The following is a 27,559-nucleotide window of genomic DNA, read 5'->3' as shown; positions in this document are numbered from 1 at the left end:
GCCTGGGCAACAGAGACCATGTCTCTAAAAATAAATAATAAAATAAAATAAAATTGTTTGTAAATATTTCCTGATTCAGTATATGGCCCCAATTCAATATAGCAATTGAGCTAAAGGTCTCATAATGAAATGTTTTATTAATGGTGCCTCAGAGAGACCATTTCTGTAATGACTAGGGGATAAAGTCACTCTAAAGAATGGGAGCCATAAGGCCTTTGAGATTGTAGAGCTCTTTTTACAAATTGGTGTCCTTTGAAAACCTTATCTTTGCACCAAGTTATTTTAGGAGAATAAAACGTACAAAAATATAGAAGTAGAGTTTTAGGTCAATATTATTTTTGTTTATCTTTTCTTAAAGGTGATCAGAAAAGATTTTTAGAAATGTGTAATATTGTTTAAACTTGGACGGTATTTGGACATATTTTAGTTTTAGAAATAATTTTAGAGGCATTGAATCACAGAGTCTATATTGGTCTAATAAAGAAAATATGATTTTTTTCTTTTGACATGTCTAAACTCTTAACTGGCCTCATTTTTAAAACTCAAGAAAAAAAAATTATTTGCCTTTAACATGTAATACTAGGAAAGAAAAGACATTTCACACTTTGAACCCCAGTGTCTTTTATCTTGTCTTGGAAAAATGTAAGTTTGTTTGAATGATGCCACTGAAAATAAGTAACTGGTTTTCTCTAAAGAAAATTCTATCTAGGACATGGCAGGCACTGGAGACACTATTTTAGCAGCAAAGGCTTTTTTAGTATAATCATTTTAATGTGATGCTTCTAAAGGTCATTTCTATTTGAACATTCAAAACTTCATTGGACTGCAAAATATTACCAGATTTTTAATAGTCTTATAAAGTATCTTCCAGAGTAATTTATAAACCAAATAGATAAGAAAGTAGAATTTCCCTCCATGATTTGAACATTAGACATTTATTTCAGATAAGGTAAAAATACATTATTCAGATTATATTATACATATATTATGTATATAATACATATTCAGGTTACATATTATCTGAATAATGGTTGGAAGTTAAGGAATAATAAATATTTGTTATTGGATTTATTTTGTCTTTGTAAATTAAGAGTGGTAGATTAGTCAGGTTATAGAATAAGAGCCCAGCTGAATCCTAACAAAGTATAGCATTCACAGTTAATTCCTCTAAATAAAAAGTCATGCAGAAAAATTTTAAAACATAGTAAACTAAAGAAACAAAATTTTAAAACCCTCTAATTCTGCAAATACTGTTAACATTTCTAATGTAATCCTTCTAGCATGTTTCCTATGTATATTTTGTTTGTTTGTTTTTTGAGACGGAGTCTTGCTCTGTCACCCAGGCTGGAGTGCAGCGGTGTGATCTCGGCTCACTGCAACTTCTGCCAGCCGAGTTCAAGTGATTCTCCTACCTCAGCCTCCCAAGTAGCTGGGACTACAGGCACCCACCACCAGGCCCGGCTAATTTTTGTATTTTTAGTAGAGACAGGGTTTCATCATGTTGGTCAGGCTGATCTCAAACTCCTAACCTCGAGTGATCCACCTGCCTCAGCCTCCCAAAGTGCTGGGATTACAGGCATGAGCAACCACATCTGGCCTCTATGCACATTTTTAAAAATATTTTTAAATGTTTTACAGACCAAATAACGTTATTACAAAGATGCCTAGTGAAATATCGCAATAGTTTTTTTTCTACTTGTAAAATACCTATAAAACGAAAAAGTAAATAATGCATTTATTAGGAAATATGTGATAATAATGCAAAAATGCAACATTTGGACATGATTTTTTTAATGTTAGAGAAGTAAAAGCAATATAATGAGCATTTACTGAGTGCTTACTATGTATCTGGCACTATATTGAACCCTTTATTTTATTTTTCTTTTATCAAGACGGAGTCTCAATATGTTGCCCAAGCTGGTCTTCAACTCAGCTCAAGCAATCCTCCCTCTTCCACCTCCCAAAGCACTGAGATTACAGGGGTGATTCACCATGTCTGGCTGTGAAGCCTCTACTGTATTCACTCACTTAAGTCTTAAAACATCTAGATATCCTAATTACCATTATTTCCATTTAACAAATGAAGAAACTAAGGCACTGAGGAGTTAAATTGCTTGCCCTGTGCTACACAATCAGTAAAGAAAGGAGTTAGGACTGAAACTCAGGCAATCTGGTTCTACAACTTATGTTCCACATCAGCATTTCTCCACATTAAGTGTGAAGACCGGGACATCATGATAAAATGCTGATCCTGATTCACTGGGTCTCAGTGGGGCCTGGGACTCAGCCTCTCTAATAAGCCCCCAAGTGATGGGATACTGCTGGTCTTCAGAGCACAGTGTGATAGGCATCTTCACCACACACATGCACTGCCTCTTTAACAAAGCTGTAATTTTCTGGTAACCTTTAACAGGATGGACCATTCATTCATCTTTCTGTCCTCCATAGCAGGCTACCTGAATGAATGAACACAGGATATAAGACCTTTACCTTAAATAGTAACATCCTTTGATTGAATTTTTAGTTTAATGTCAAGAATTGCCCCCCGCCCCGCCCTTTAATCACTGGATGTTGTCAGAACTTATTCTTCAAAAAGTAAGGTTTCTGAATCAAACAGAACCCTTTGTGGATTCTATTTGATTGGTTTGTGCACTGGCTGGCTGAAATACATATTCCCCCACTTGGAATTTACAAAAGCTGTATTCATATGCCAAGCATTCATTTCCATACTTGGGAAAGTACACTAAGACAGAGTACCTGACACTACAAACCTTACCCAGCCCTCAAGGCCAAAACTCTTCACAAGAATTCCCAACATCGTCTGTATTTGCACCTGCAAGTGAAAGTGTATGAGTGGGGTCTTTGTGTAATATTGATGTTGAAAGGAAAAGTTGTTTGGTAATACTAACAGTTTATCTATTCCAAAGGGCCTACTTTTTATATTGTCTAACTCACATGTTCTTGTGAGTGAGCTGAAATTTATCTAAAATTGTTTGTAAATATTAGCTGGGTGTGCTAATACACACTGTAGTGCCAGCTTCTCGGAAGCCTGAGGCAGAAGAGTTGCTTGAGTCTAGAAGGCAGAGACTGCAATGAACTGTGAATGCACTACTGCACCCTAGCCTGGGTGGCAGAGACCATATCTCTTAAAAATAAATAAAAATTGTTTGTAAATATTTTCGAATTCAGTGTATGGTCCCAATTTGATTAGTTGAATAATGATATGAATTTCACCAATAAAATAACCCGACTTCAAAACAATCCAAGGTAGTATTTTCATAAGGTTACAACATTTTACCCAAGGCCTTGGATACCATTTCATTATTCAAAACTTAACCTCCATATTTCATCCACAGTTTAAGAACTTGACACTAAAATCAAAGATGAGGTTTACAGCTCATTTTGGATTCTCTTTAAATAAAATTCTCCTCCTTCAAATCTTCCTCCTCAAGCAATAAATAAGCAAGATATTAACTGATAGAAACAGTAGTTTATCAAAATCCCTGAACTTTAAAGCATCTGATACAGTTAAAAAAAATTTCCTTTAAATATTGGCACCATCCCTTTCATTTCTTCTATACTGTACAGATTTGGCATTCACAATGCACTTTCATTGGATGCCTTGCAGAAAACTGGGTCCTAACTACGAAAAACATAGTAATCCTCATTTGTAGAGAAGGGAACAATTGCTCATTATGGTAGAGTGATTTGGTGCCATCAATGGCCATAAGTTGAAGAACTAGGGTCTTTTTAAAATAAGTGTCAAGAAAAGACCATTTATTCACTTGAATTGAAACTAGTCAATGATTGGTTCAATTCGACTGCTTTTGCAAATATCCTCCATGACAATTTCTAAAATTTCAATGGATTCTAATGAGGGGCTTTGGGTTCATCTGCCTAAAACAGGGATGAATACATTAACTTAAATATCCATGTCATGCCCAATTATAAGAACATGGCTCTCAGTTAATAATGAGGTTTTTCACTGTGCTTTAGTACAGGACTTCTCAAATTTTAATGTGCACACAGGAGTAAGAAATAGGTGAGGTGTAGGTCAAAGGATACAAAGCAGGAAATATGTAGGATTAATGCTTTAAAAAATCTAATGTACAGTATGAGGACTGTAATTAACATTCATATATCGTAGTCAGAATTTTTGCTAAACGAGTAGATTATAGCTGTTCTTGCCACAGGGGGAACAAAATGGGTAACTATGTGAGATGGTGGATACGTCTGTTTGTTCCCTTATAGTAACCATTTTACTTATAATATGTCGTATGCCTTGAATATACACAATAAAATTTATTTTTTAAATGTACATACAGATCACTTGAGAATCTTGTTACAATGCAGATTCAGATTCAATGGGTCTGGCATGGGTCACAAAATGCTGCATCTTTAACAAGCTTCCAGGTGATGCTGATGGCCCATGGACCATATTTAGAGTAGCAGCACTCTCACACTTTAGCATGTACCAGAATCACCCGGATGGCTTCCTAAAACACAGATTGATCGACCTCACAGCCAAAGTTTCTGATTCAGTAGGTCTGGGGTGGACCCAAGAACTTGCATCTCTAACAATTTGCAGTGAAGCTGATGCTGGTCTAGAGACCACATATTAAGAACTGCTGCATTGAAGTCCCGTATCTGTCTCTCTCAAGTGTGTGGCTCCCCGAAGATGAAACCCATTAATTCCATCTACTCTATAAATGCCAGCTTAATCACAGAAACCTGGGAAGGGCTCCAGGAGACACTTTTTTTTTCCTGGGAATTATCCAGAATTTGTCCTGCGATGATTGACCATAGCCTTTGCTAAATAATTTGACTTAATTAATTTCAAAGATATACTTCCACAAAATTAACGTAAAGAGTTGTTGGATTTCTACTTAACTACCAAGAGTTCATTCCTTCTGATTTCTTTGGAAACTGTATCAAAGCACTTCTAATAAATTAAAGTTGGTACATTAAAGTTTAACTATGTAACACATAAAAGGGTCAGCGGAGCTTTGTTCTTTTACCCTTTGGTAGCTTTCTGAATAACCTGCTGTTATTATTCATTAAATACCAACTTAATACAGACAGCAGAAAGCAGCATCTTCACTCTTTTCATTCATTGATTTATTCATTTAATCAATTTTTTTTTTATTTTAGCATAACATTTAGGTGGTTCTTTACTTTCAGGACTTTGCCATTAATAGGATAGCTATTTATTGTGTACCAGCAGGAAACTAGATGTGAATTCATTCTTTCATTCAATATATTTAAAAAAAACAAAAATAACTATGTGTCACTCACTCTGATGGCCTTTATATAGGTAATGCTGAGGAAAATTAGATACTCTATAGCCCTTACAACCTGGAGGAAGAGAGTGACAATAAAATTTATATATCTATATGTAAAATTGCAGCTGTTACCGATGTTCAACAAAATAATATCATGTGAGTGCTGATGATTCCTTTATAAGATGATGCAGCCATGCTGTGTCAAGATTCACTTGAATCTGTGTTCCAGTTACTGCTGGAAGATCTTGCTGGACATTAACTGTGCAAAACACCAAAAGTACTTTACTCGGTGTTAATGAAGAAGCTCAAAATACTGGAGTCAACAGATGACTTTATCGGACTCATTAAAGCTGGCTCTTGCTTCTAACACACCCTGGTAGACTCTTCAAAATTAGGAGTTTTGACATATTTCATTATGAAAAATTCTAAGCTAACATTGAAAGAGCTGTACAAGGAACACCTATATATCAGCCACCTGGATTGCATAATTAAAATTTTGATGCATTCACTTGATCACATATAAATCCCTCTATCCATTTATCAATCCCTCTATCCATTTATCAATCCATGTTGGTTCAATATGATACATTTTAAAATAGGTTGCAAACATCAGTATATTTCACTCCTAAACACTTGGTAGTGCATAAAGCAGGACATGGTTTTTAAGAATGATTCTTGATTTCTTAGAAATATGAGGCAGATATGTTATCTAATTTCATTCAACTAATAGAAATTTAAGGTACAAACTGTACACATGTTTGCAGAAGCTCCTCCTTAAGGAAAGGCTGGCTCTAACAAAGCCACTTTCTGGCCATATTTGTCCTGAGTGGAATGGATTTCTGCATGATGAAATTATAAGACTCACCCATAATATACTGGAAAAAACTGATGACCTTGCCCCTTGTCCATGTGGTGCCCATCCAAAGCAAGAAGCTGTCATCCTAACCGGCTACACACAAGGAACTGCACTCTTTAGATGACTCAGACAAGGAAAGCATGGTCCCACCTCTAATAGCCTAGTCACACATCTGATATTTAAAGACCCTTTACCTACCATGTTAACCATTCAGTGAAATCCTCCAAATCCTAATTCTCTGCTGCTCAATCATCAGATCAAATTTTCAATGCCCAGGATGGAAATCTTTTCAATCAGCACATCAAATGGATTTTCCTCCTTCTATAAAACTTATAAAAAATGATCTTTTCAGTTACCCTTTTACTGGTCCACCTGTATTCTATTTTCAAAGCCGTTCTGTTTATTTTGAAGAAAAGGATATCGCAGTGATTTCATTTGGCCACTAGATGGCAGGAACTTACTTCTGTGGTTCATTCTGCACTTTTTTTTCCATTACCCAGCTAAGCAAAATCTAGTTAATCCACCTGAAGTACTACTACTTTCTGAACTTTCTTTCCTTGATATTTGCTTAATTGAAATTTAAGTCTTTGAATGAAATTAACAAAACTGACATTGCTAGTTTCTGTTTCTATCACAATTTCCAGTACCAGGTTTTTATTCACTCATAAAAACAAATAATGGGGGAGAAATAAAGCATCGACTTCTGCTGATTCTCTTGAGTGGGATAAGGAATTTGGTTTTTGCACCTTGGCTTACAGATCAATATAGTGGGAATTATTTGATCTTTTTTGCTTATTTAACTTTGTATGTACGAATGCCTTTTTAGTGCAACAGGGTACTTTTTTGAGAATTGTGTTTACACATACACATCTCTATCTCAGCAGCAAGTTAAGTTATTACGGTTCCTTAGGCTGCTGTTATCACAGAGTGGACTGCTGCAGTAGAAAAATTTAGTCTTTACCATATAGTACATATTCAAATACTTGTTCACAGTTTCCTGTGTGACCTCTGGCAAGTTACATGACTTCTAATAAAATTTTCAGTAAAGATTTCTAATAACACCTCTTTTTTTTTTCTTTTTGCTCTATAATGGTACTGTGAGTGTTGCCTACACTGACTGGCTGTGGAAAAGCTGTTGTATATGACAGTGTCTAACCCAGAAAGATCTCAGCCACTTCTAATTGTAGTCTCCATTTGGCAAATGTAGTCAATTAAAATTTGTATCTACCGGCCGGGCGCAGTGGCTCACGCCTGTAATCCAGCACTTTGGGAGGCCGAGGCAGGACAATCACTTGAGGTCCAGAGTTCAAGACCAGCCTGGCCAACATGGTGAAGCCCTGTCTCTACTAAAAATACAAAAATTAGCTGGGTATAGTGAGGCACATCTATAATCCCAGCTACTTGGGAGGCTGATGCAGGAGAATCACTTGAACCCAGGAGGCTGACGTTGCAATGAGCCAAGATCTCACTGCTATACTTCAGCCTGGGTGACAAAGTGAGACTCTGTCTCAAAAAAAAAAAAAATTGTATCTACAGCCCTTAGCAAAAAGGTTTAGACATCAGTCACATGTATTTGTTATTATAGAATCTTACTTAACTCAGGTGTCCCCAACCAGTACTGGTCCATAGCCTGTTAGGAACTGGGCCGCACAGCAGGGAGTAAGTAGCAGGTGGGCAAGGAGCAAAGCTTCATCTGCATTTACAGGTGCTCCCCATCACTCACATTACCCCTGAGCTCTGCCTCCTGTCAGATCAGCTGCAGCATTAGATTCTCATAGGAGTGCGAACCCTATTGTGAACTGCGCATGCGAGGGATCTAGGTTGTATGCTCCTTATGAAAATCTAATGCATGATGATCTATGACTGTCTCCCATCACCCCCAAATGGGATGATCTGGTTGCAAGAAAACAAGCTCAAGGCTCCCACTGATTCTACATTATGGTGAGTTGTATAATTATTTCACGATATATTCCAATGTAATCATAATAGAAATAAAGTGCACAATAAATATAATGCTCTTGAATCATCCTGAAACTATCCCCCCTATAAGTCCCTCTCCCCGCTGGTCCATGAAAAAATTATCTTTTATGAAACTGGTCCTTGGTGCCAGTAAGGTTGGGGACTGCTGACTTAACTCGTATATAACATTTGTCTTCAGAAAATCATAAGAGGCACCTGGCAAGAGTCAGACTATGCAAGGATCTCCAAATTCCTTAGCCCAGTATTTAACTCCCCCTTACCGACCCTCTTCTCTATGCCTTTGCTTGGCCACTGGGGCAAGGTGAGGAGCTGTGGGCTGCAGACTAGTTGGCTCCTGGCCCACCGAGTTCCTAGCACAGCCCTGTCCCTTCAGCATTGCTAAGGATGCATGGCTCACTCTTGCCCCATCTCAGAATTCCAGGCAAACTCTGCTCCTCCTGGCAGAGGGTACAGATTGGCAGCTTCTGGGCCAAATGCAATCTGAAGGTATGCTCTGTTTGGTCTCTCAGTGATTGGAAACTGGGAGAGTTCACCCAAAAATTTAGTTTTTCAGTATTTTTCAAAACCTGGGCAAAACAGTCTAAAAATGAACAACAGCAACTGCCCCATTTACAGGCTTTCTCTCTCTCCTGCTCTGGACATGACCTCTCTTTGCCCTATTGCATTAAATCTGGTCAACTTAACTGGTTTCTATCATTTCCATTAACTGCCCAATATTCTACAGTGTGAATAGTATCCCTGGGGCTTGTGTCCCTAGAGTGACACAGCCCACTCTACATGAAGACATCTCCAGGTGTGACTCCTGGATAAAGCATTTCTCCAAACCTGATTCAAAGTCAAACACCAACCCTTAGTGACCCCTTCATCCTCAATTGCAACCAAAAAGTATTGGCATGAATGTTTACATAACATCTGCTTTTTAAAAAATCTTTGATTTTATATATTAGGTCCCTTTTTGGAAGGTGGAGCCTTCGTCTCACATGCCCTTGATAAGCAGAGATTTATTTTTTCCTTTACTTGACTCAAATTCACAATTGAACTTGTTTTCCCAAGGGCATACAGCTACATGGAGTTTCTGAAAACCTGATACAAAGCTAAAAATAAACTTGTTGGATCCAGTTTGAATACACCTCCAGCCTAACACCTCAGGACACTAATGCTAATTGCCATGAAAAAAAAAAGCCACCATTATTACTTCCACTGAAACTGGTTTTCTCTAACTTCCATTCTTTTCTCCATCAAAATTTTCTTTTTCTCTATCCTTTCTCAGAGGGCTAATTTTAGTCAGCTGTCACGTTGAGAAGAGTCTGGTTCATTCCCCACATGGTTTTAGAAACCGACTTGGATATAGTGGGGAAGGTCAGATCCCCATGGAACAGAGATATCTTCCTACCTTGTTTCTAAAGCAGCTGAGTGTGGTAACCATGGGTACCCTCTTCAGCTGGGAGGCCAGGAAAGTGTTACCCCTGCTGTACTTAAACCAAAGAACCACCCACTGTGGGTGTATAGGCCCCATGCAGTCAAATCTAGTTTTTCGAGGGAAGCAATAAATCCACTGTTTGAGTGTAAAATCACCTGAATTAAAAGATTTGCCAGCATTGATTGAGCCAGAGAAAATGCATCCATGCACTCCATTGGGACCATGAGTTTCCAGTTTGCTATGTCTTGCTGAACAAAACATACACAGTCCTTTCCCTTTGCATATGATTCTAGGGAGAATTTTTCTGATTGATATAACGAAATAGTGTGACCATATCAGCACTTACCCATCAGAAGTAGCCATTTTTCACAAGAAAGATGCTGCCCTAGTGAGCTATACAGGCTGCCTAGGTTACTGGTTTAGGCTGCTGTCTCCCCTGATGTCCAGCCACTGCTATTAAGGGCTCTTCCAGCACTGAGCTGGCTGTAGTAACCAAGCAGCGATGATTTGTTGAATTAAAATAAGTTCTGCCATCACCTAATGCAGTTTTGGAAGATGCTTTAAAGATGATTTGGGAAATAGACTAAAGTCCACTGGGGACAATCAGTGTCACTATTTTCACTCTTATCTTACTTTTTATAAAAATGTTGTTATAGGACAATTTTTCATCTGTAATGACATGCCAAAATGTCACAATGTTGGGCTCCAAATGACTTCTGGGAAACTATATTTCCTGATGTATTTTTAAAATATGCTACAAAGTAGAACATTGGGATAACCTCCTTGTCAGTAAAACCTGCCAGGGACTTGGAAGGCAATCCTGATAAAGAGTTACAGAGAATTTAGCACATTGAAAAGCAACATTAAAAGAGTATGTAGGCAAATTATTTTATAAGGATCAGCATTTATTCAACAAAAATTTTTAAATGTTTGTATAGTGTATAGTGAATTAGCTGCTGGAGGGTGTTGAGTGAAGATTTCATGTTTCAATGCATTTATTATTATTCATTGGTAATATTGCACAAGCTTAAATGTTTTGTTTTATTTGTTTTATGTCAACATGAATAACAAACAGAGAAATGCTCTCTAAAAGAAAATAATATTATTTAAGAATAGGGCATACTAAATTATGTGCATAGTCAGGAAGGAAAGAAAGACAAAGGTTTTTGAAGGATAAATGAGGAGGATTACATAAATGTTTTGAGATGATTAACCTTGGCTACAAGGATCAATAACAAGAATGACATCAGTCCAAGGTTGGACAGGCAGTTGCTGGGCAGATGTCCTCACAGAAGTATTTTTTGTGTCACGTTGCTGTGGCCTTTGTACCAGGTGATGCTTTTTGCAGTCTTTTGTGATAGCTTTTCTTATCAGGCATTTATGTGTGAGAACCTTCTCTTTATGACATTCCTGGCTCTTTTTGCCAGGGTTTTGGGGGATTTTGTCATTGTTATTGTTTTAGTATAAGGGTCTCCATTTGGATTCTGGCAACTTAACATTATTTAACATCCACATATTTATTCTGTTCCAGAAACAATTCTAAGCACTTTATAAATATTATTTAATCATCTAAACAATCTCACAAGATAATATTATGATCCCCAGCACACACATGTCTTCTTCTATAATGATAAAGAAATTGAAGCACTGAAAATTAAGTGAACTGCCCAAAATCACACTGCTGGTAAATTGCAGGGCCAAAATCTGAACCCAGGCAAGCTGCACTCCAAAATGTGTGTTCTTATCCATCACATCAATTAGCTCATTCTGTAAAACAACCCCAAACTTGGCAGCTTATAACATCAACCAGTTATTCTTTTTCATGCATTATCTGGTCATTATCTGGTCAGCTGGGCAGGTCTGCAGATCCAGACCAGACTCACAGACTCAGCTCATCTCAGCCGGGCTCACTCATGCGTATGTGCTCAGCTGGGGACTGGCTGGTCCAGGACATAAGGATGACTCAGCTCTCCTCCAGAAGAGCTGGATGAGAGACAAGGATGACTCAGGTCTCTCATCCTCCATTGCTATAATAGGGTCCTGAGAAACAGTGGAAAAGTTAGCAAGGGCCTTTTGTATCAAGTTTGCTACCCTCTGATTGACCCAAGTAAATCACATGGTCTGGTCCAGAGTCACTGTGGAAGGACACCACCAACGGGCATAGACATAGGTTGGTGTAAAAATTGGAGACTTTAATACAATTAATCTCCCGTATTCGTGGCTCAACACTCTGCTGTTTTAACCCAGGCAGTATCAAATTTGGTATTTCCAACTCCAAAAGAATTGTGAAGATGCTGCAAAATATAGCCTTGTTGATTTAGGAAGGCAAGAAAAGACTAAAAAGAAAAGAGGAAAATGAAAGGATATTTATAATTTTAGGCTGATCCTGGAGAAATACCATCAGAGGCTCCAAGTGAAGCAAGGACGACTCCAGCAGAAAACGGGGTGAATCACACTACATCCCTGACGCCCAAGCCACCCTCCCAGGCTCTCCACAGCCAGCCAGCTCCAGGTAAGCCATCTGGAAAGAGCTGGACAACATGAGCAAGATCCTTCTGTTCATTAGTGCCACTGAAGGAGGTGTTGTGATGTGGGTAGCTAAAGCATCAGGTGAGGAAAGATGCGTGGACTTAGGAGGTACTCCATCAATCTGTAATCAATGAATGAAGGTCAGAGGAGATTCATACGTGCTCATCTGGCTCTCCAGATAACTTATGAAGCCACAACAAAAAATCACCCAGATTTCCTGTGTCCTTTTTTAGTGATGAATTATGATCTGAATGGAGTTCTCCAAGCAGCTTATAAACAATCATGCCTTAGAAATGCATTCTTGAGGTCAGGCGCCATGGCTCATGCCTGTAATCCCAACACTTTGGGAGGCCAAGGCGGGAGGATCACAAGGTCAGGAGATCGAAACCATCCTGGCTAACATGGTGAAACTCCATCTCTACTAAAAATACAAAAAAATTAGCCAGATGTGGTGGTACACACCTGTAGTCCCAGCTACTCAGGAGGCTGAGGCACGAGAATTGCTTGAACCCAGGAGGTGGAGGTTGCAGTAGGCTGAGATCGTACCACTGCACTCCAGCCTGGGCAACAGAGCGAGACTCTGTCTCAAAAAAAAAAAAAAAAAAAAGTTCATTCTTAGTCCTGTTTCATTAATTCTTTGCCAAGGGCTCCTTTTCCTCTTTCCCCAACTTTCTTTTCAACATCCTTGAGTGTCTGCCGTGTGCTGGGTGCTGGACACATCGTGAAGCCTTTCACATGGATCATTTCAATTCCCCACCCTACCCCCACCCACAGGCCCAGAGAGTAGATTCTATCATTGTCCCCATTGTGCAGCTGAATAAGCTGCCATTTTCAGGTGATAAACTACTTATTAAAGGCCACAGAGCCAAGGAAGAGTGTAGTCAGGCCTGACACATTTCCCTGTGATACTAACATTCTTGCTTTTAGCTCCTATATTCCAACCAAAGCCAGGCTCGTGCCTCATTTCTTAAAAAAAAATCCTTTGATTTGTATGCAGCTAACTTTGACATTTAATCTTAGGGAGCTTTATGTAACTCTTCTTTGTGGGTATGTCCTGTTTACCCCAGTAGATGGGAGGCTTCCTAGGATAGATTTCAGCTTGATGCTTCCTCTGTACATCACACAGTGCTGGGGAATAGTATGGACCTGATAATTTCTTGTCGAATTGTTTAATAAAGTAAGTAAAAAGGAACAGAATTTCCTTCCATGAAGGTGTGGAAAGGAGCTCCTTTCTTTATTGCTGGCCAGGTGTGGTGGCTCACTCCCATAATCCCAGCACCTTGGGAGGCCAAGGTAGGTGGATGACTTGAAGTAAAGAGTTCGAGACCAGCCTGGCCAACATGGTGAAACCCCGTCTCTACTGAAAATACATGTTATCCTGGCATGGCGGTGCATGACTGTAGTTTCAGCAATTCAGAAGACTGAGGCAAGAGAATCGCTTGAACCCGGGAGGCTAAGGTTGCAATAAGCTGAGATCATGCCACTGCACTCTAGCCTGAATGACAGAGCAAGACGCCATTTCAAAAAAAAAAAAAGTTGCCAATAGTAAGAAGATGACTTAATTATGAACAAGAAGTAAATTTTCAAATAAAGAGTTTTATATACCAAATACAAACATCTTGAGTGCTTCTGAAATATAAATCCATCATTTAAATATGTGAGTAAATAGTCATGTGTTCCTGAAAGCAAAAGAGAATTTAGCATTTTCACATTTAATTTTTTTTAACTTGATATTTTGGAAAAATTTGACTTACAGAAAACATTATATATATATATATATATAATTTTTTTAAGGGACAGAGTCTCACTCTGTTGCCCAGGCTGGAGTAAAGTGGCACAATGTTGGCTCACTGCAACCTCCACCTCCCGGGTTCAAACAATTCTCCTGCTTTAGCCTCCTGAGTAGCTGGGACTACAGGTGTATGCTGCCACGCCCTACTTTTTTTTTTTTTTTTTTTTGTATTTTAGTAGAGATGGGGTTTCACCATGTTGCCCAGGCTGGTCTCAAACTCCTGAGCTCAGGCAATCCACCCGCCTCAGCCTCCCAAAGTGATAGGATTATAGACATGAGCCACTGCACCCGACCAGAAAACACTTTTTAAATGCCACAGAATACATTGCAAAAACAGCCTTCCTTTCCCCTAAAGTTAACATCTCACAGGATCGTGGGGCAATCATGAAAACCAGAAAATTAACATTGGCACGATACTCTGACCTGAACTGCGCACTTTATTTGGGCTAACCTGCTTTCCACTAATGTCCTTCTACTGTTCAAGATTCCAACACAGGATCCCACATTGTATTTTATTGTCATGGTTCCTTAGTCTCCTTTCATCCATAGCAGTCTCACAGTCTTTCCTGTCTTTCATAACCTTGGTACTTTGGAAGAACTCCAGTCAGTTATGTTGTAGAGTGTCCCTCAGTTTGGATTGGTCGGATGTTTCCCCATGATTAGGTTGAGGGCATGCATTTTGACAAGAGCACCACACAAGTGATTCTCACCCTTCTCAGTGCATCACATCACGGGTATATGATGTTGCTGGGTCTCATCACTGATGATGTGAGATCACTTGGTTAAGGTGGTTTCTCCACTGAAAGTTATTTTCCCCTCTTAGATAAATTGGGACAACTACTTTGTATGCATATATCCTGTTCTTCCTTAAACTTTTACTTACTGATTTTAACTTCGCCAACGGATCTTTCCTGCAACAGTTATTACTGCCTAGTGGTCAGCATTTGACTTTTATTTTCATTTTTTTTTTTTTTTTTTTGAGACAGAGTTTTGTTCTTGTTGCCCAGGCTGGAGTGCAATGGTGCAATCTCAGCTCACTGCAACCTCTGCCTCCTGGGTTCAAGCAATTCTCCTGCCTCAGCCTCCCGAGTAGCTGGGACTACAGGCATACACCACCGCATCTGGCTAATTTTGTACTTTTAGTAGAGACGGGGTTTTGCCATGTTGGTTGGGCTAGTCTCGAACTCCTGACCTCAGGTGATCCACCCACCTCAGCCTCCCAACATTTGACTTTTAAAAGGCCATTTGTCATTCCTGATTTTTCCAGAAGATGGCAATAGCATTCCCTAAACCAAATTTGTTTTGCTTCCAAGTGGATGTCTTTTCTCTTTTCTCTCCCTATAAATGGAGCATATAATATCGCCTTTTTTTTTTTTTTCTTTTTTGAGACAGAGTTTCACTCACCCTGTCCCACAGGCTGGAGTACAGTGGTACAATCTCAGCCCACTGCAAACTCCACCTCCTGGCTTTAAGTGATTCTCCTGCTTCAGCCAACCAAGTAGGTGGGATTACAGGTACCCGCCATTGCACTCAGCTAATTTTTGTATTTTTAGTAGAGACTGGGTTTCCTCATGTTATCCAGGCTGGTCTTGAACTCCTGACCTTAAGTGATCCACCTGCCTCGGCCTCCCAAAATGCTGGGATTACAGACATAAGGCACTGTATCTGGCCTAATGTCACATTTAATTAGGTTTGTCTCAAAGCTACAAATGAAAACTTTTTAAGAATAATTTTTATAAATAATTTCTCCCACAATTTGTCATTTCTCTGAAAAGAGATTTAGATTCAAGGCCCAAATATTTTTGTTTGCTTTATTTGTTTACAAGAAGAATAAAATTTTAAAAGTTAAAGAAGTCTATTTATTTTATCTTTTATATTACAGGTTCTGTAAAGGCACCTGCCAAAACAGAAGATCTTATTCAGAGTGTCTTAACAGGTAACTGCCACCCTTTCCCCCCATGGAATTAAGCAGCTGAGTATTACACAGTGGAAATATTAAGAGGAGAGGAAATTTTCATTCATATCTGAAAAATAACATTATTAATATTTCTTCTTCTAAAAATCTACAGATACACACTCTTAGTGTAGTCTATGTGATATGATATAATCACAGAGAAGTAGCCATACTTTGTAGTTAGAACCCTACTGGCATAAACATAATGTAGTTTCACAAGATAGCTATTTCACCATCAGAGAAGAGTTTCATGTTGGAAATGTATCCCAGTGAACAGGAATGCCTGTCTTCCCAAATTGCCAACAAACTATATTTTAGATATGCAGAATATGATCCATTTGTGAGCATAAAATGCACAGTGAACTATGATACAGTTTGGAATTCTTTTATATTTGGTTAATCACATAAGCTAATGGAACTAAAATCGGTACAAGCTTTGTGCAGTACAATTAGCAGTATGTAGTGGAATCTTAAAAATATGTATAATACTTGGCTCAATATACAACAGAAATGTACACACATGTTCACCAAAAGCAGCACCATTGGTAAGGGCCAAATATGGAAACAACCCAATCTCCATCAGCAGTTGGGTAGGTAAATAAATTGTGATAAATTCCTAGCATAGAACAGGAGGCAGCTGCAGGAATAAATAAACTACAGTCACACACAACAACATGGATAAAACTCAAGCATAATGTGGAGGGAATAAAAACGAGACACAAAAGAGCACGTTCTGTAGGATTCCATATACATCAACTTCAAAGACAAAACTAATTCATGTTATACAAACCTAGATTTGAAATATACTTCCTGGGAAGCAGGAACCAAAAAGGAAGGCTTCTAGGATGCTGGTAGAATTTTTGTTTTGACCTGAGTGATAGATATTGAGGCTTTATTGACTTTGGGAAAATTTACAAGGCTATAAATTTATGATTTATGTACTTTGATGTGTGTATTTGTATTTCATCAAGAAATGCATAAAATATGCATAGAAAGAGGTAGTTTTTCAAGATGGCCGATTAGGAGGAAGTCGGGATCGCAGCTCCGAAAGAAGGCACAGAGGGTGAGTGGACGCCACATTTCCAGACAGATTTTTACTGACCACAGACCAGAGGATTAACAGGAGGAGGAGCCGCACGGGTCACCAGCGCCGCTGGTTTGAGCGGAGTGGCGCGCCGCTCGGCCTACGCCCTGAGGTGGGGGGCGGCGAATCCACGTACAGAGCGAGAGAGACTGAATCCCCTCTGAGCCAGCAAGGGGAGCTGAAGCAGGGATTCAAGCCAGGACACTCCCGGGCAAGGGCGCGCCACGAATCTCAGAGCCGCTGCTTCGGCTGATGCAGCGGCTCACAGGGCAGCGGATTTTTACTGCCCACAGACCAGGATATTCACAGGTGGCGAAGCTCCACGGGTTGCCAGCTCCGCTGGTTGAACTGGCGCGGCTGCTCTGCCCGCACCCGAGGCAGGGAGCAGCGGCCCCTTGTGCAGAGTGAGCGAGACCGGATCCCCTCTGGGCCAGCAAGGGGAGCTGAGGCAGGGACTCAACCCAAGAGTTTCCTGGGCAAAGAGGACGCCTCCGGAAACACAGCTGAACACGGGACGGTCCAGCTCTGTGGAGGAGGGGCATCACCCACCGGGAAACACCCTGCAGTTCCCAGGACAATTTGCCCACAGCAGCTCAACGAAGCCTCTGCAGGCTGAGCGTGACTAGGCTGCCACCTTGTGGGCAGGGAAAACCATTGCAACAGCGGAAAATCATAACGCCCTAATTCCCTGGGACAGACCACCTGGGGGAAGAAAAGGGGGTTTATGAGTTCAGCTACTACAGACTTAAAATTACCAAAATCAGAAAGACAGCAACTACAAAGTCGATAGGTGGATAAATCCACAAAGATGGGAAGAAACCAGCGCAAAAAGGATGAAAACACCCAAAACCAGAACACCTCTCCTCCTACAAGGGAGCACAACTCCTCACCAGCAAGGGAACAAGACTGGATGGAGAATGAGCGTGATGAAATGACAGAATCAGCTTTCAGAAAGTGGATAATAAGAAACTTCCGTGAGCTAAAAGAACATGTTCTAACCCAATGCAAAGAAACTAAGAACCTTGAAAAAAGACTTGACGAAATGTTAACGAGAATGGACAACTTAGAGAGGAATATGAACGAATTGATGGAGCTGAAAAACACAACACGAGAACTTCGCGAAGCATGCACAAGTTTCAACAGCCGAATTGACCAAGCAGAAGAAAGGATATCAGAGGTCGAAGATCAACTCAATGAAATAAAACGAGAAGGCAAGATTAGAGAAAACAGGGTAAAAAGGAATGAACAGAGTCAGCAAGAAATATGGGACTATGTGAAAAGACCTAATCTACGTTTGATAGGTGTACCTGAATGTGACGAAGAGAATGCATCCAAGCTGGAAAATACTCTTCAGGATATTATCCAGGAAAACTTCCCCAACCTAGCAAGGCAGGCCAATATTCAAGTCCAGGAAATACAGAGAACACCACAAAGATATTCCTCTAGAAGAGCAACCCCAAGGCACATAATCATCAGATTCGCCAGGGTTGAAATGAAGGAGAAAATACTAAGGGCAGCCAGAGAGAAAGGTCGGGTTACCCACAAAGGGAAGCCCATCAGACTTACAGCAGATCTCTCAGCAGAAACCCTACAGGCCAGAAGGGAGTGGGGGCCGATATTCAACATCCTTAAAGAAAAGAACTTTCAACCCAGAATTTCATATCCAGCCAAACTAAGCTTCATAAGTGAAGGAAAAATAAAATCCTTTGAGAACAAGCAAGCACTCAGAGATTTCATCACCACCAGACCAGCTTTACAAGAGCTCCTGAAGGAGGCACTACACATAGAAAAAAACAACCAGTACCAGCCACTCCAAAAATGCACGAAATGGTAAAGAGCATCAACACAATGAAGAATCTGCATCAACCAATGGGAAAAACAGCCAGCTAGCATCAAAATGACAGGATCAAATTCACACATAACAATATTAACCCTAAATGTAAATGGACTAAATGCCCCAATCAAAAGACACAGATTGGCAAATTGGATAAAAAGCCAAAACCCATCAGTGTGCTGTATCCAGGAAACCCACCTCACAAGCAAGGATACACAAAGGCTCAAAATAAAGGGATGGAGGAAGATATACCAAGCAAATGGACAGCAAAAAAAAGCAGGAGTTGCAATTCTCATCTCTGATAAAATAGACTTTAAAGCAACAAAGATCAAAAGAGACAAAGAAGGACATTACATAATGGTAAAAGGATCAATGCAGCAAGAAGAGCTAACGATCCTAAATATATATGCACCTAATACAGGAGCACCTAGATACATAAGGCAAGTTCTTAAAGACTTACAAAGAGACATAGACTCCCACACAATAATAGTGGGAGACTTCAACACCCCATTGTCAATATTAGACAGATCAACGAGACAGAAAATTAACAAGGATATCCAGGACTTGAACTCAGACCTGGACCAAGCAAACCTAATAGACATCTGCAGAACTCTCTACCCCAAATCCACAGAATATACATTCTTCTCAGCACCACATCACACCTACTCTAAAATTGACCACATAATTGGAAGTAAATCACTCCTCAGCAAATGCAAAAGAACGGAAACCATAACAAACAGTCTCTCAGACCACAGTGCAATCAAGTTAGAACTCAGAATTCAGAAGCCAACCCAGAACCGCACAGCCTCATGGAAATTGAACAACTTTCTCCTGAATGTTGACTGGATAAACACTGAAATGAAGGCAGAAATAAAGATGTTCTTCGAAACCAACGAGAACGAAGACACCACATACCAGAATCTCTGGGACACATTTAAAGCAGTCTCTAGAGGAAAATATATAGCAATAAGTGCCCACATGAGAAGAAAGGAGAGAACTAAAATTGACACTCTATCGTCAACATTGAAAGAGCTAGAGGAGCAAGATCAAAAAAACTCAAAACCTAGCAGAAGACAAGAAATAACTAAGATCAAAGCAGAATTGAAGGAGATAGAGACACGAAAAACCCTTCAAAAAATCAATAAATCCAGGAGCTGGTTTTTTGAAAAGATCAACAAAATAGACAGACCACTAGCCAGACTAATAAAAAAGAAAAGAGAGAATAACCAAATAGATGCAGTAAAAAATGATAAAGGGGATATCACCACAGATGCCACAGAAATTCAAACCATCATCAGAGATTATTACAAACAACTCTATGCACATAAACTAGAAAACCTGGAAGAAATGGATAAATTCCTGGACAGTTGCCTCCTCCCAAGCCTAAACCAGGAAGAAGTCGAAACCCTGAATAGACCAGTAACAAGGTCTGAAGTCGAGGCAGCAATTAAGAGCCTACCACCCAAAAAAAGCCCAGGTCCAGATGGGTTCACAGCCGAATTCTACCAGACATACAAAGAGGAACTGGTACCATTCCTACTGAAACTATTTCAAATAATCCAAAAAGAAGGAATCCTTCCCAAATCATTTTATGAGACCAACATCATCCTAATACCAAAACCCGGCAGAGACTCAACAAGAAAAGAAAATTACAGGCCAATATCCATGATGAACATAGATGCAAAAATCTTCAATAAAATACTGGCAAGCCGATTGCAACAGCACATCAAAAAGCTTATCCACCATGATCAAGTAGGATTCATCCCAGGGATGCAAGGCTGGTTCAATATACGCAAGTCTATAAATGTAATTCACCACATAAACAGAACCAAAGACAAAAACCACATGATTATCTCAATTGATGCAGAGAAGGCCTTCGACAAAATTCAACAGCCCTTTATGCTAAAAACTCTCAATAAACTAGGTATCGATGGAACGTACCTCAAAATAATAAAAACTATTTATGACAAACCAACAGCCAATATCATACTGAATGGGCAAAAACTGGAAGCATTCCCTTTGAAATCGGGCACTAGACAAGGATGCCCTCTCTCACCACTCCTGTTCAATATAGTACTGGAAGTTCTAGCCAGAGCAATCAGACAAGAAAAAGAAATAAAGGGTATTCTATTAGGAAAGGAGGAAGTCAAATTGTCTCTATTTGCAGACGACATGATTGTATATCTAGAAGACCCTATCATCTCAGCCCAAAATCTCCTGAAACTGATAAGCAACTTCAGCAAAGTCTCAGGATACAAAATCAATGTGCAAAAATCACAAGCATTCCTATACACCAATAATAGACTTAAAGAGAGCCAAATCAAGAACGAACTGCCATTCACAATTGCTACAAAGAGAATAAAATACCTAGGAATACAACTAACAAGGAACGTAAAGGACCTCTTCAAGGAGAACTACAAACCACTGCTCAACGAAATAAGAGAGGGCACAAACAGATGGAGAAACATTCCATGTTCATGGTTAGGAAGAATTAATATCGTGAAAATGGCCATACTGCCCAAAGTAATTTACAGATTCAACGCTATCCCCATCAAGCTACCAATGACCTTTTTCACAGAACTGGAAAAAACCACCTTAAACTTCATATGGAACCAAAAGAGAGCCCGCATAGCCAAGTCAATTCTAAGCAAAAAGAACTAAGCAGGAGGCATCACACTACCGGACTTCAAACTCTACTACAAGGCTACGGTAATCAAAACAGCATGGTACTGGTACCAAAACAGAGATATAGACCAATGGAACAGAACAGAGGCGTCGGAGGCGACACAACATATCTACAACCACCCGATCTTTGACAAACCTGATAAAAACAAGCAATGGGGAAAGGATTCCCTGTTCAATAAGTGGTGTTGGGAAAACTGGCTAACCATATGCAGAAAGCAGAAACTCGACCCCTTCCTGACACCTTACACTAAAATTGACTCCAGATGGATTAAAGGCTTAAACATAAGGCCTAACACCATAAAAACACTAGAAGGAAACCTAGGCAAAACCATCCAGGACATAGGCGTAGGCAAGGACTTTATGACCAAAACACCAAAAGCATTGGCAACAAAAGCCAAAATAGACAAATGGGACCTAATCAAACTCCACAGCTTCTGCACGGCAAAAGAAACAGTCAATAGAGTGAATCGGCAACCAACAGAATGGGAAAAAATTTTTGCAGCCTACCCATCTGACAAAGGGCTGATATCCAGAATTTACAACGAGCTAAAAAAGATTTACAAGAAAAAAACAAACAAGCCCATTCAAAAATGGGCGAAGGATATGAACAGATACTTTACAAAAGAAGACATACAAGAGGCCAACAAACATATGAATAAATGCTCATCATCACTGGTCATTAGAGAAATGCAAATCAAAACTACATTGAGATACCATCTCACGCCAGTTAGAATGGCGATCATTAAAAAATCTGGAGAAAATAGATGCTGGAGAGGATGTGGAGAAATAGGAACACTTTTACACTGTTGGTGGGAGTGTAAATTAGTTCAACCACTGTGGAAAACAGTGTGGCGATTCCTCAAGGACCTAGAAATAGAAATTCCATTTGACCCAGCAATCCCATTACTGGGCGTATATCCAAAGGATTATAAATCGTTCTACTATAAGGACACATGCACACGAATGTTCATTGCAGCACAGTTTACAATAGCAAAGACCTGGAACCAACCCAAATGCCCATCGATGATAGACTGGACAGGAAAAATGTGGCACATATACACCATGGAATATTATGCAGCCATTAAAAAGGAGGAGTTCGCGTCCTTTGTAGGGACATGGATGAACCTGGAAATCATCATTCTCAGCAAACTGACACAAGATCACAAAACCAAACACCACATGTTCTCACTCATAGGAGGGTGTTGAACAAGGAGAACACATGGACACAGGGAGGGGAGCACTATACACGGGGGTCTGTTGCGGGGGAGTGGGGGGGACAGCGGGGGGGGAGTTGGGGAGGGATAGCATGGGGAGAAATGCCAGATATGGGTGAGGGGGAGGGAGGCAGCAAATCACACTGCCATGAATGCACCTATGCAACAACTTTGCATGTTTTTCACATGTACCCCAAAACCTAAAATGCAATAAAAAAATAAAATAAAATATGCATAGAAAAATTACTTGAGGAAAGTATTAAAAGAAGACAAAACGTGGGTTTTTTAATTTGTTTTTGAAATGGAGTCTCGCTCTGTCACCCAGGCTAGAGAGCAGTGGCCCAATCTCGGCTTACTACAACCTTTGCCTCCCAGGTTCAAGCGACTCTCCTGCCTCAGCCTCCCAAGTAGCTGGGACTACAAGCACGTGCCACCACGCCTAGCTAATTTTTGTATTTTTAGTAGAGACGGGGTTTTGCCATGTTGGCCAGGCTGGTCTCAAACTCCTGACCTCAGGTGATCCACCCACCTTGGCCTCCCAAAGTGCTGGGATTACAGGTGTGAGCCACTGCGCCCAGCCCAACAAAACGTGTTTTTAAAAGATTTAGTTTCATGGGGAACAGTACCATATTAATGCATAAAACAAGAGACAGAAGTGTTCCCAGAACATGATTTCAATGTTATTTAAAAGTATGTAAATCAGTGGCCAAGAGGCAATGGTCTGTACTAATACACTGGCTGTGATTATCTGTTGGTGGCTTATTTATAAATGATATTTGTGTCTTTATATAAGTGGACATTACCTTTATACTTAAGAGCATATTCTAAGGAACAGCCTCTCATCTTCGGACTTTTTAAATATCATGATTTATGTGGATTTCTTTCTAATCACAGGTTAGAACATCTAGAGCTTTATTTCAAAACTGCCTATAGCTGATATATTATAAACCACTTTTAAAGAAATAGAATTGAATCTACCACCAAGAATGGAGCAATTCCTTGGGATTATAAATTCTTAATGTAATAACTTAATATGCAACCATAATGAGTCAATTTGGGCCTGAGGGAAACCATTAAATAAGTGTACCTGGTTTTCTCCACAGCCTCATTCTCAAAAGAAATCCAATGTCAGGAGAGTAGGCACAGTATAAGAAAAGGAAACATATTTCTATTGCTTAAAGACATTAACATTTAAGAACATAAATTATTATGCTAGTTTCGATGTTTATTCACTAGACATCTTATTTTCTATTCAGGTCTCTTGTTATTCACAGCATATATTATTTCTGAATCTCTTGATAGTTTTAAATATTTATGGTAACTTTTTTTGTTCCCAGAAGCAGGATATTCAATTCAGAGCATAGAAACATATGAACTATGACTTGATCTAGGTCCAAATAAATGATAATTCACTGAAGTTAAGATATCAACAGTTGTAAGGCATTCCATGCCACATATTGCTAAAAAAGAAAATCACTGACGAACTGTAATGCCCTACCAACCATAAGGTGCATCTTGATTTCAGAAATATTGACATATTTATAAAATACATATTCTAGAATTTATTGAATATATCAGTAAAATCCTTTTTTTTTTTTTCGACTGAGTCTCACTCTGTCGCCCAGCCTGAAGTGCAATGGTATGATCTCGGCTTACTGCAATCTCCACCTCCCAGGTTCAAGTGATTCTCCTGCCTCAGCCTCCCAAGTAGCTGGGACTATAGGTGCCCACCACCATGACCAGCTAATTTTTTATTTTTTTATGTATTTATTTATTTATTTAGATAGTCTCACTCTTTCACCCAGGCTGGAGGGCAGTGGCACAATCTCAGCTCACTGCAGTTTCCGCTTTTCGGGTTCAAGCAATTCTCCTGCCTCAGCCTCCTGAGTAGCTGGGATTATAGGCATGTGCCACCATGCCCAGCTAATTTTTGTGTTTTTGGTAAAGATGGGGCTTTGCCATGTTGGCCAGGCTTGTCTCAAAATCCTGAACTCATGTGATCCACCCACCTCGGCCTCCCAAAATGCTGGGATTACAGGCATGAGCCATCTTGCCTGGCCTTATTTTTGTATTTTTAGTAGAGATGGAGTTTTACCATGTTGGTCAGGCTGGTCTTGAACTCCTAATCTCAGGTGATCCACCCACCTCAGCCTCCCAAATTGCTGGGATTACAGGCATGAGCCACTGCACCTGTCCCAGAATGTTTTAAGGTCAGGTTCCGTCACATTAAAAGCTTTCTCAGCATGGGATAAAAAAAAATCAACCAGGCACGATGGCTTATGCCTGTAATCCTAGCACTTTGGGAAGCCAAGGAAGGCAGATCACTTGAGGCCAGGAGTTTGAGATCAGGCTTGCCAACATGGAGAAACCCTGTCTCTACAAAAAATACAAACTAATCAGTGTTGGCACGTGCTTCTAATCCCAGCTACTTGGGAGGCTGAAACATGGAATCACTTGAACCCGGGAGGTAGAGGTTGCAGTGAGCTAAGATCACGCCACTGCACTCCAGCCTGGGCAACAGAGTAAGATTCTGTCTCAAACAAGGAAATAATAATAATAATAATATAGTAATGTGGGCTGCTAGGAAGCCTCTGATGACTGTGCAAATTATATTAAGAGATCTTCTCTTGAGACACTTTACTGTGATATGCTGCTGTGATAAATGTACAAACCTGAGATGTTCATACTGTAAATGGTGCCCTTTAGAAATGGTGCTGTAGAACCTGCAGTTATTTGCTAAGCCTCCACAGTCACAGTGCCAGAAACTGGGTTAAATACTTTCCGTGAGTTCTTTTGTTTCATCATCTTAACAACGCTATAAAGTTGTAGAAGTATTATAATCCTTATAGCAATGCTATTGGTGCCCTGCCCAGATTCCTTGTGCAGCTTGTGCAACCGTCTCCTGGCTGTGGTAAGGGTTGGCTGCTAACAGCTCATTATTTCCCCTTCTCTACAAAATTGCCCTCCACCAAAAGGAAGCCCCCTCTCCAGACGGTTATGCCTCCCTGCTCTGACTGTCCCAAATATGTGAGAAGCTCACCTTCTTCCCTCAAGGTGAGACCAGCTCAGTGGTACAACTCACACTCCAGAGCTTCCCATGGGATCAGGCAGAGGCCAGACTCCGTTATTCTGAGATCACACCCTTGCTTAGCTGCCCAATCTGCTTCCCTAGCTCCCCTACTCTGAGAGTCCCTCAGTAAAGCACGTGCACCTGAATCCCCATCTTGCACTCTGTTTCTAGGGAACCCAAACTAAATATATGTAAATTCAAATGAACCAGCTGGGTCTCTGAGAAGTTTAGGAACATAGTTGCAAAGTTAGCAAGTGATAGAGCCAGACTGGAACCCAGATATATCTGACATCAAAGCTTTGCTCTTAAACTCCAGCTGGGCAAGATCAAACATTTCTTCCAAGAAGGTGGCTGCTCCTCTTTCTATCTGGACTTTCAGTCCTTCCATTCCCTTAGCTTTCATATTCATTTGTTGCAGAAGTGGAAGCACAGACCATCGAAGAGCTAAAGCAACAGAAATCGTTTGTGAAACTTCAAAAGAAACACTACAAAGAAATGAAAGACCTGGTTAAGAGGCACCACAAGAAAACCACTGACCTTATCAAAGAACACACTACGAAGTATAATGAGATTCAGAATGACTACTTGAGAAGGAGAGCAGCTTTGGAAAAGTCCGCCAAAAAGGACAGTAAGAGAAAGTAAGTTTGATGAATATTTTTGGTTAGTTTCATAGCATGAGGAGTCGTTAACATGGATTTTTAATGTTTGAGATCATATTTTTGTACCTGTACCATGACAAGAAAGCCACCTAACCTCCTCCGTTCTCCACAGCTCTTGAGGTACCTTAGCTCAGATTTGCTTGTGGATTGAATTTTTTTTTAATTTGACCAAATTCTGAGGATAAATATGCAGGAAGTCCTCCCATGAGACTAGCCTGTGGTCCCAATTCCAATTAGCTGATTTCCTATATTACAGCTGCCAGTCTCGTGGGTATGAGACTTTGCCTTGTGTACCTAGAACCTAGTTGGAGAGGCAACTGGTCTTTTTTTGAGACAGAGTCTTGTCCTGTTACCTAGGCTGGAGTGCAGTGACCTCAGCTCAGCTCTCTGCAACCTCTACCTTCTGGGTTTAAGTGATTATTGTGCCACAGCCTTCCTAGAAGCTGGAATTACAGGCATACACTACCACATCTGGCTGGGTTTTTTATTTTTTATTTTTAGTAGAGATGGGGTTTCACCAAGTTGCCCAGCTGGTCTTGAACTCCTGGCCAGGTGATCTGCTTGCCTTGGCCTCCCAAAGTACTGGGATTATAGGCATGAGCCACCACGCCCAGCCACAACTGTTCTTTTAGAAAAGAGAAGCTGATTATCCTTTGCTACCCTGTCTGAAATCCATAATGCACACAGGCGACTCCTGTGTTTGGGCCTGGGTTTCCACAGCCCCATGTACCCAGACGTTGATGGTGAGAAGCATCTCTCACACATTCATTCAATTAATATTTATTGAGTGCCTGCTGTGTCCTGGAGATGCAGCACTAAGCGTGACCTACCCAATCATCATCTGAAAAAGCTAACATAGTAAAGTGGGAAACGTGAGCAGTGAACAACAGCCACACAGCATAATCTCAGGTTATGATGGGGACTATCGAGGAAAGAAATAAATAGGATTATGGGATAGAGAATGATTGGAGATGGGAGATCCCTTCTGACATGTTGATCTGCAATAAGGTGACACAGAAAGAATAAAGCCTTGTCAGCTATGCAAAGAACTAAGGAGACTTATTCCAGGAAACAGCAAGTGCAAAGGCCCTCAGAAGAAAATACAGGTTTTCATGTGAGGTGGTGGGAGATGGCACCTGGGAAGGCAGGCAGGGATTAGACCAAAGAAGGCCTTTCAGGTACCCTTCAATGTCTAGGATG

General features: G+C 40.2%; 1 protein-coding gene across 2 annotated transcripts in view; it reads left to right on the top strand.

The window, feature by feature from the left end:
* Positions 1-27,559, top strand: part of PLCB1 (phospholipase C beta 1) — a 747,552-nt gene that overhangs the window by 606,354 nt on the left and 113,639 nt on the right. For both annotated transcript variants that reach the window (XM_064382245.1, XM_064382246.1), the window contains exons 24-26: positions 11,918-12,050; positions 15,742-15,795; positions 26,119-26,338. In XM_064382245.1, the coding sequence (XP_064238315.1) occupies positions 11,918-12,050; positions 15,742-15,795; positions 26,119-26,338 (407 nt within the window). The remainder of the gene's footprint in view (positions 1-11,917; positions 12,051-15,741; positions 15,796-26,118; positions 26,339-27,559) is intronic.

The sequence above is a fragment of the Aotus nancymaae genome, unplaced genomic scaffold (assembly GCF_030222135.1).
Source record: "Aotus nancymaae isolate 86718 unplaced genomic scaffold, 86718_ANA_hifiasm-v0.15.2.pri h1tg000029l, whole genome shotgun sequence".
Taxonomy (NCBI): domain Eukaryota; kingdom Metazoa; phylum Chordata; class Mammalia; order Primates; family Aotidae; genus Aotus; species Aotus nancymaae.
The sequence above is the reverse complement of the archived record's forward strand: the minus strand, read 5'-3'. Positions and strand labels throughout refer to the sequence as shown.